The 9,842-nt window shown below is 55.6% G+C and overlaps 1 protein-coding gene across 1 annotated transcript in view; it reads right to left on the bottom strand.

Annotated features, from left to right (window-relative positions):
* Nucleotides 1-1,307: 1,307 nt before the first annotated feature.
* Nucleotides 1,308-9,842, bottom strand: part of LOC104497011 (excitatory amino acid transporter 5-like) — a gene marked incomplete at its 5' end in the record, with an annotated part of 12,575 nt that continues 4,040 nt past the window's right edge. Inside the window, 7 exons of the mRNA XM_010140220.1 lie at nt 1,308-1,445; nt 1,577-1,676; nt 3,571-3,705; nt 4,333-4,527; nt 5,918-6,151; nt 6,397-6,496; nt 9,350-9,572. Of these exons, the coding sequence (XP_010138522.1) occupies nt 1,308-1,445; nt 1,577-1,676; nt 3,571-3,705; nt 4,333-4,527; nt 5,918-6,151; nt 6,397-6,496; nt 9,350-9,572 (1,125 nt within the window). The remainder of the gene's footprint in view (nt 1,446-1,576; nt 1,677-3,570; nt 3,706-4,332; nt 4,528-5,917; nt 6,152-6,396; nt 6,497-9,349; nt 9,573-9,842) is intronic.

The following is a 9,842-nucleotide window of genomic DNA, read 5'->3' as shown; positions in this document are numbered from 1 at the left end:
CAGCCAGATGGTGCTGTGATTCAGCGATGCTCCAGCTGACCCGGGAGGTCAGTTTTTTCAGGTCTGAAATGGGGTTGGTTTTCTTTTTGCAACGACATAACTGCTGCTGGTGACATAACTGCAATGACATCACTGCTGCACTGGACCAGCCGGCCAGTGATGGTTGAGGAGGTGTGAGAACCTGACCAGGCTGGGAGGAAGGCGCAGAAAAGGCCGGAGTTTAGAGCAGTTCCTCACGCTCCCCTCGACTGTGGCTCTGACCCTTGGAAAGCTTTTGGAAGTTAACAGGAGAGAACGACTAGTTTTTGTGTGGCTTGTGATATTTAATAACTTCTGCTTTTCATTTGGCAAAGGTGGAATTAGTGTTTCCTCTCAAATAGAAAATAGTTTAAAACCCCTGACCCCAGCAGGAAGGGTTGTGCACAGGGAATTTTTTCTCGGTGTGCAATAGGTCAGTGAAGTCAGCGGGAGTTTGAGCTGCTTCCACAAGGCTGGAGGCTGCAGCATGAAGACAAAGCGAGAGGGAGGAGGGGGCTGAGGTGGCATTTCGAGAGAGAAATTAATTCAGCAACAGGAGTCGCTGGTATAAAAGGCTTTTGTGGAGAAGGCTGCCCTGGGACGCCGGGGTTTTAAGGCTGTGATTGGAATTTGATCTTGGACAGATCCTTTGCAGGGACAATCGGCGTGGTTGTGATTGGGGCTGGTCAGTTGGTTTCAGTGTAATGAAACAACCAGTAAAAACAGGGGTACAGTGGATCCTTGTGACCCGGCAGGTCAAGTGGATGTCCCCTCTGTGTCACGGGTGGGAAATCCAGTTATGGCCAGCCTGGATTTGGAGCTTAATCTTAGTTTTTGTATGAGAACCTAGTAATAAAAAGAAGCAATTATTTAGAAAAATCCCTCTATGATAAAGAAAATGAACCGTTACAGAGTGCACCTGGCCAGTAGATACTGACCGAAGGTGTCAGCTTTTTGTCCCATCTCCTGCTTCCTCCTTTAGTCCAGGTCCAGGTTTCCACGAGCTGCTCCCCCATAACCTTCCAAAAGAGCCAGGCGTGAAAAATCGTGAGGCGTGAACCCTTCAGCTTCCAGCTGCTCCAGCCGGGGCCGCCAGCTCCCAGCTATGTCCCCAGCGGCGAGGAGCAGCTCCCAGAGGTGGGCTGCTCGGCTGCCTGCCGCAGAGTCCCACGTCCAGGGGATCGAGGGCGTCTTTCCTCTTCCTGTGCCAAGGCCTGGAGCTTGCAGAGCATCCGCACCCGACGTTCACGGTGTCGGTGTTTGGCACCAAGATCCCGTTCCGCTGTGACCTACACCTGGCAGATGTTGTAGTGAACTACGGGCGGATCGAGCAATGTTTCTTCAATCATTTCGATCACGTTGTCTTTGGGGTGCAGGTGAGAGGCCTCTGCAGAGGGAAACTTGTCTGTGTCACTGACTGGATCTTGCTGCAAAAAGAAAACAGACCATTTCTTAGTGAGCGCCTGCGATGGGTCCATGCAGAGCCACCACGTCCACCTGCGATGGGTCCGTGCAGAGCCACCGCGTCCGCCTGCGCTCCCGCACAGACTGTACGTACCGCGGGGGGCTTTGGGGCAAAATCTTTCTCACAGATGTGCGCGATGATGCCAGCAGCCAGAGCGTCACCCAGGACGTTGGTCATAGTTCGAAATCGATCCCTAGATGGGAGAGAGCCATGAGGATGCAGCTGGTGGCCACAGCCAAGGTGGCCGGGGTCTTTTATGGCTTTGAAACATGTCAACCTCCCCATCCCGAATGTCTCTACCACCGGTTCTGCTACCGGCAGGTCAAGACAAGGGCAGTGTTGCTGCTGCAAATACTGAGCAGATGGTACGTGCACCCCCTGTGGGAGCCCAGTGCCACCGGGGTGATGCGGCTGCTTTTGTCTCATCGTGCTGGTCCCAGTGGAGAGACATCTCGTGCCACTGCCAAACCGATGCATCGTCATCGGGTGTGCACAGCGGGGGTGAGCTGCCTCAGGGAGACATGACGCTCCTTGAGCTGCCTCTCGGGGAGGAAATCTCCCTCATCCACCTTCTGCATCCCTCTGGTTTATCCGGGCATCTCTCAAGCCAGCAAGTGCCAGCACATGGCAGCGGGGGTGGGGGTGGTGGGTGCCCCGTGATGTGCAAAGACTGAGCTCAGGTTGTGTTCTGGTTTTACAGCTCTCGCCTGAAACATCAAACATCCTTTATGTGAAAGAGAAGAAAGGCAGCCGAGAGTCTCATGCTCTGACTGGGGTGGCTGGTCAGAGCACCCCTTGTGTCACACACATACAAGTCAGCACCTGCTCTGAGTTTTCAGCTGGCTCCTTCGCTTCGTTTGTCTCTCAGTGCTTTAACGTGGCGCCTTTCAGACTGTGTCACTCCTGTCCTGGCTGTGACAGATGGAATAAAGCAGCAGGTTGTGTCCCAGCATCAGTCTGGTCTTCCTCCATCGAGATGAAGACAGTCTCGTTGGAGACAGACGTCCTGGGTGTGGGATGAGTCCCCTGGGAATGTCATCCTGGCTTTGAGAAACCCCAGCGGCGTTTCAGTTCTGGTGACGTGGTTTGACAGAGTCGCTTAGTGAACGCGAGAAGGTTTTTTGCTGCATCTGTTCCAGCCCCGACTGCCTCCTTTTCTGCTGTGATCTGGTGTGTAACCACTGCGTCCCTGTGACGGTTTTCACGTGGGACCTATTTCTCTCCTGTTTAATGGTGAAAGCGCCCGTGTTGCAGAAATAGAAACAGCAAACTGGGGGAGCACTTGCTGTAGATAATGTGTGCTTCATCATTTATTATTGGTTCCTCTGATTTTTTCTTTTCCCCCTGGAGACCATGTGTTTTTCCTAAACAATTGCATGTTTCCACCCCTTCTGTCACTCTCTTGTGTTTTTAGCATCTTTCTGGCTAATTTTACTCTCTCCTTGTATGAACCAGATGCCTTTCACCCTGCCTTACCATCCTGCTTCCTTTCCCAGGGATAATACTGCACCAAAACGCCTGCTGTGCCACCCGCCACGGCACTTTGGCTCTTTTGCTGACTGTCCTCTTTATTCACCGAGTGGACAGCTCGGAGAAGACCCGGACTTGGGCTGTTTCTTGGGCATATGGTACCCAGCAGCCTTGCGCAGAAACGCTGCTGAAGACAAGACCTCGCGCCCGCTTTCCGCCTCTTCCACCTCTCGCCACAGAAGCGCGTGGCATCCTTTGACCTCCCAACATTGCATGTGTTTCAGAAAGACTTTGTAACTCATCAGAGACCTCGGACAAAGCTGTGTTCTGCAGTCGGGAACATAGATGAAGGATCAGGACAAGCTGGTATTTCAAACTGGAGACCTTGAGAGTGGCTGAATCCCATCAGCCCTGGACAGGTCCCACACCACATTAGGAGAGCGTTTCCCTCTCACCCTGGGCTGTTTCCAGAACATAATCAGAAAATGAAGAACCTCACACTCGGCTCCTGGCCTCGTTCTGCGATCCCTTAATCTGTATTTGCCTCCCTGGGAGCTGTTTCACCGTGAACCAGCCCTCAGCACCCACCCGTACCACCGCACCCGGCGAACACTTACAGGGCCCAGTCGACTGCGATGATGAGAGTGATGTCATCAGTCGGCAGCCCGACAGAAGTCAGCACGATGACCATGGTAACGAGGCCGGACTGGGGGATCCCGGCTGCCCCAATGCTTGCTGCTGTTGCTGTTATGCTGCAAAAAAACCCAAGCGTGTTTGCACGCCAAAGTAAGTTATTCCGGCAAGGTGGGTTGGAGGGGGTGTTGCTTCTGCCACCGTCCTGCCCCTGATGCTCTCCCTGTCCCCTGTCTGTGCACACCGAGGGTTCGCAGCAGGTACCCAGGGCACTGTGCTCCCACAGCACCCCTCTGCGGTGCGGTGAGGCAGCCCCTGCCTGAAATTACTGAATATTTGCAGCTGAACTTGCTTACTTTTATCCAGACAGGTGCTTTATGTCCCTGCTTACAAAAGGAGGGTGTTCTGTTCCCGAAGGGAGCAAATTACACCTGCAAAAGCCTTCAATGCTGATAATTAGTCCTCCTGCAGGTGTTGCCCTGCTCTGGCCGCGCTGTCAGGTCACAGCCTGGCTTTTACCGACAGGGAAAATCTTTGGCTGCAGCGAACTGTGGGGGCGCAGAGCCCCAGCTCTCCCTGCGCAGAGCACGCGGGGCGGCCCACGCTGCGCCTCGCCCTGCGGCTCCGCTCTCCGGCAGCCTCCACTCTGCAGCAGCAGGACCTCTGCCAGCCGGGAGGAGCATGAGAGGTGGAATAAAGTCTGTAAATAAATAGAAATAATTCAGCTGCTGCAAAGAACCGTTTACCTTATCGTTATAATTTGGCCCAAATCCAAGTCGTACTCGTTGACCTGGGCGATGAAGATGGCAGCGACCGCCTCGTACAGCGCAGTGCCGTCCATGTTGATGGTGGCACCAACGGGGAGGACGAATCGTGCCACGCGCCTGTCTATCCCGTTGTTCTCCAGGAGACACTTCAGGGTGATGGGCAGGGTGGCTGAGCTGCAGAACCAGAAGGGGTGAGTAATTCTCTCTATTGTTTGCATTTATAAGTGGGAATCGATGTGATACACAGAAATACAAGTCCGGAGGGGAAGGCAGCAGCACCTAATGAGCCAAGTGCTCCATCAACTGCTGGCTGCAGGGTAAATGCTCCCTATGGCCGGCTCTGAGTGATGGGCACAGCTTTGCGGTACCTCCCTGGTCCCCACGTCCAGCCTGCAGCACCTCGAACATCGCTGTGGGTCAGCATCTGGCCGGGTGGGTGCAGCCAGACCCTGCTGTTCCCCGTTCGTCCCCTCCGTGCCACACGCGTGAGGAGCAGCTGCCTCAGCTCTTGCACCCCCCTGACCTCTCTTGGTTGATTCTGTCTAGCACAGACGGGAGCTGTCACGCAGGAGGAAGAAGAATGAGAAGGAAACGAGCAGGGAGAAGCTGCTGAGGGGTCGTGATAGACTCTAGGAGGCAGGGATGGCTCCAGGGGAGCTGGGTGCAGCACGCAGGGCTGGGGCAAGGGGCAGCAGGGCTGGGGCAAGGGGCAGCGGGCTCCCCTTGTCCTCTCTCTCTCCTGCTGGCCCAGCTGGCTGCAGAGCAGGGAGGAAGGAGGAGGCCTGATGGAGGCAGAGCAGGAGACCCAAGTCCAGGAGCAAATCAGGTAGTTAAGAGTCACAGAAGAGACCTGCCGTGGTGGGGGGCTGGGGGAGGGAGGCATGGGCGTGTGACTGGGGTTATGGGAAGAAGCAACATTAGGGAGGCCAGAAATATGTTTTGCCTCATCAAATGCTTTCTAAGAAAATGATTTAATTTGCGTGTTTCCCAGAAAGCGTGGTGGTTTCTAACGTGGGGTTTCTTTATTGTCATAAGGAATGTTTTTCAATGAAAACAAAATAGATAAAAATAATCCAAAGTTACAAAAATGTATCAAAGTAGATGAGACTTCTTTGGAGGAGCTTGGGATACACAGGAGTTGATTTCAGATTTTTAGTGGAGTGTTCAGAAGAGCTTTTGATGTTTTCAGCTAAAACCCAGAGTCGTAACCCCACACTGTTCTACAGCCTTGTCTTTGAAAGAAAAAGGACTGCAGCGGTTAAAAGGACACACAGGCAGAGCTTTGCTCTGGGAAAACCCCCGGAGAGAGCAAGCAGCAGAGCAACCCAGCCGGCCAGGTGTGAAGACCCACTGAGGCTCTTCCCGCTGCGGACCAGGGCAGTGTCAGCATCCCTCTGACTACCAGAACAGGAAGCGATTTCGTTTCACGTGGTGCTGGAGCAGAACTGTCCTTTCTCTCTGTTAATCCTGTTCTCCCACAGCCCGCCTGGCCGTGCACACAGTCCGTCTCCTGCAGCTCGAGCCTGCTCAGCTGTGTCACTGTACCCGAGCCACGTTCTCATACCTGGAGGAGGTAGCTAAGGCGATCAGCAGGGCTTGCAGCATCCCCTGGATGAAAGCGAAGGGGTTTTTCCTGGTGATGAGCGCAAATAGCAGAGGTAAGATGATGAGGCCGTGGATGACCAGCCCTGACACTACTGTGATGGCGTAGAGTCCCAGCTTCTGTCCGATAACCGATGGGTCCTCCATCTCCAGGATCTTCCCAGCGATGAGAAATACAATGCCAAAGGGGAAGTACCTGCAAAGAATAACCGTGAGAAGTTAGTTGTCAGGATGCAGCAATTGCTGAAGCACCACCTGCCATCATCCCAGCGTGTGGTACCAGCCTCAACAGATCCGGTTAGACGAAGGACCAGCATTACCACAGAACCATGGGATCGTCCGGTTGGAAGAGACCTTTCAGATCATCGAGTCCAACCGTAAAGACAGATACCACTAGAGAGTGGGTAGGAAAATAATGGAGTCAGTCAAAAGCACATTTACCAAACGGCCATGGAGACAATTTTCATAACGGCTTCGTTCAGACACTGGCAGACGTTGACCAGCGGGGCTCCTCGCTCACCCATCTTGCCCAGGAGAAGTCCTGCAAGCAAGCACAGGGCTTGGTGTTAGCAGCTCCCGGGAGCAGCACGGGTCCTGCCAGGAGTCTGGAGGCTCAGAACAGGTTTCTCTGGGCAGACTCACAGCAGGTCGGACTTAACTCCGGTTTCCACAAACTCTTACGGGCTTGAGTAATTCTCTGCTCCAGGCGAGGACAAGCCTTTTCTCTAAACAACGTCACCCAAAGCCAAGTCCAGGCTTTTGACTATTCCTTGCACAGATGACAATAAACCCTTCGCTGCTGCTCGGTACTGGAAGGGTCCCTTCTCGGGTGGATGAACTCTTTTTGCTGGTAACAGAGCTCTGGAAATAAAACTTAATTTTTTGTTAAGAACAAAGCTCAGCGGGGTCATGGACAGCTGAGGATGAGATGAGGTGTTGCCCTTGCTCTGGGGTCAGAAAGAGCCACACGCCGCTCACGTGCCATGTCCGCCACTCGGGTAACTTCAGCATGGCTCCGATTTGCCCCGTCCCCACAGTGGCGGCGGTTCTTGTGCCCCGGTGGGTTGGGCAGCACTGGCCGCCCACCAGCTGTTTCTCACGGGCAGCTTCATGGGAGGCTGCAGTCTGTGCCGTGGCGCTGACAACAGGCGGCCGCCAGCGCCAAGAACCTGTCAGGAAGGGTCCAGCTGAGTGGCGTGGGTACAGGCATTAAGCCTCCTGTCTTAGTTCTGGTTTTTGTTGTACTAACCTAATTCCAGGCTAGTTTTCTGGTGAAGGAACACTAGAGCAGAAGTGAGCACGTGGTTGGAGGGGTTATGGTGCTTTCCGCTCTGCCAGCACCAAATCAGCCAGTGCTGCATCCCAGTGCTCTCACTGGGGAGGAGGTTTCCCAGGTACCCGCTGAGCCAAAGCAAAATGAGTCTTGGAGTATTTGTCTGTCACGTTTTCAGCCCAGTGCACTTTCCGCGTGGTCCCATTAGCTGGAATTACTCCTGAAGCACCGCACGAGGGTCTGCGCTAGCTTGGAAAAGAAGAAGATGGTGAGCACCTTGTCTTGTCCCTCTCCTCTCTCTCCCTCTTCAGGGCTGAGGACTCCGGAGAGCCTGGGCAGGTAGCTGGATCTCTTGGCTTGCTCAGAAGAGAGGTGAGACGAGTAACCTTTGCCAGGACTTTCAGAGCTGAGACAGGGCTTGGTGCTCTTCAGCCTCAGCTCTGTGGATAGTCACCCCGTGTTTGGTGGCCGTAACAGCTGGTTGGAAGGAAATCCGCTTCTCTTCAGGTCCTACAGACAGCTGATGTGGAAGAGGTGGCCCTAGCAAACAGAGCGGACTTGGGGTGACTTCAAAGCTCTGCCCTTCTCCGGGTTTCAGCAGCAGCGGAGAAGAGGTGGCTGGAGCTGTGGTAGGTGTGCGGGGTTACCACCCTCAGCGCAGACACTCCGGGCAGGCAGTGGGCGCTGCGTGGACCCCTTGGGCTCCACCCCACTAGCTCTAGTTTTGGTATTGGACACAAACGCCCTTTGCTGAGATCTCAGCCAGCTCCCACCTGGCCTGCCCTGCCGAGCTGCGAGGAGGAGCCGGTCCCCGTTTCCCACAGGACTGAGCTGCGCTCCCTGGCCTTCCCTGTCCCTCTCCTGCGCTCTGTCCCCGTTAGCTCAGCCTCTCCTCGCAGGTAAAGCTACCCGCAGGTGTGCGAACACCCTTCTCCAAGCTGCCCATCCCTGGGGCAGGTGCTGCTCTGAGGCTTCGTGGAGCTCTAATCCATCCCACGCAGAACCCGGGGAGCGCAGCTGGGCGGCCGGGGCTGGCTTAGGTGATCTTCCGCTGCGTCCTAGCCCAGCGCTGATCCCCACTCCCACGCTGGCAGGTGGTGGGCCCGTAATCTCAGAAGAGAAAAGCGGCTTCTCCTCGCGGGTTTGGCTGGGCTGGAGGAGGGCACGTGTCCTGCAAGCGGGAGGAGGGCACGTTCCCTGAGCATCCGTGGTCTGCGGAAGGGGTTGGTCACAGTGGTCTGCCATAGACATCTCTTGTGTCTGTTGAGACGTTCCAGGGGCTCTGTCTCTGCCTGGTCTCGCTGTGGCCATCTCCTCCACGTGCTCGCCACCCACCAGCCTGGGGAGCGTCAGCACTGTGCTGGCCGTGCTGCTTCCACCCCTCTATCCTCTAATTGGCTTTTTGGTTCCTTGTGCACTAAGTTCAAGCTCCTTGCCCTCACCTCTTAATCTACATGTAATCCCGTCCCCAAGATCATCTCTTTTCCCTCCCGATTCCTCCCTCTCTCACCCAGTGTCCATCTCTCTTACGCTCTGAGCCAGCTCCACGTTCCTCCCTCCCTTGACTTTCTCCCCTCAGACCTTCTTCCTCCCTCTGCTTTGCGTGTTCTCCCCATCCAGCCTCTGCTTGTCCACTCGGCATCGCAAGCTGGGCAGCGCCCGGAGCTTGCTTTCCTGCGCGGAAGGTCCTGCTCTAACTCCATACATTTGTGACAGGCGCCGAGTCCGACCCAGGTCTGGCCCGCCTGACCACGCGGGGGGTTTGAGCGTGAAGGGCTCAGACCGCTAGTCAGGAGCTGTGTCCCGGGCACCTCTGTGAGAGTCACAGCTGCCTGCAGCAGGCTCCATGAAAGGACCCTCCAGCTTAGGTGGAGGTTTGAGGACTCAGCCTGGGGGCTCGGACAGGAAATCTGGGCAGCAAACGCCCCCTCAGACCTAACGCCTTTTTGGAGCTCCAGATGGTGCTGTTTGGAGTTGGCACAACTCCGTGCGGTGCCCAGTGCCCTGGGGACTCGTCCCTCTGAGCACCTCAGGTGGCAGCACGGTGGCCACAGTGGTTGCCACCCTGGCAGCCTCAGGAGCGGGGCTGGGCACGGGGCCCGGGCTCTGCCCGGCAGGTACCTATGGTGGCTGAGAAGATGACGATTCCCAGGACGTTCATCTCGTTGCTGGTCCCAGGCAGGGTCCTGTAGGTCATCTCAGGTGACGGCGTCAGCTCAAGGAACACGGGCCGGTGGATTTCCGGGTTTTCAACATCAGGTGCGAAGTAAATAAAACTGAGGGTTTTTCCTGGGATCTTGGGAAATCCAGGAGACTTCACCACCGGGACCAGAACGGTTCGGTACTGGAACCGAAGCAAAGCAGCAAGGTCAGTGTCCTGCTGGCCACGGGATCCCGTGGCTCTGGACACAGATACAAGCCATCGCTGGGACAACTGGGACTTGGTTGTGCAGGCAGTGAGAGGCTGGCGAGGAGGAGAACCAGGGGAGGGGGTCTGTGGTGTGTCCCTGCAGACCCCAGCACAGCCCCCCTGCAGACCCCAGCACAGCCCCCCTCCAGCGAGGCGGTGCTTCTCCAGCCGGACCCGTGGCATTGGTGAGTCGGGTCACTGCCG

Source organism: Buceros rhinoceros, unplaced genomic scaffold, assembly GCF_000710305.1.
Source record: "Buceros rhinoceros silvestris isolate BGI_N320 unplaced genomic scaffold, ASM71030v1 scaffold14987, whole genome shotgun sequence".
Taxonomy (NCBI): Eukaryota; Metazoa; Chordata; class Aves; order Bucerotiformes; family Bucerotidae; genus Buceros; species Buceros rhinoceros.
Note: the sequence above shows the minus strand (reverse complement) of the source record. Positions and strands in the feature narration are given on the sequence as shown.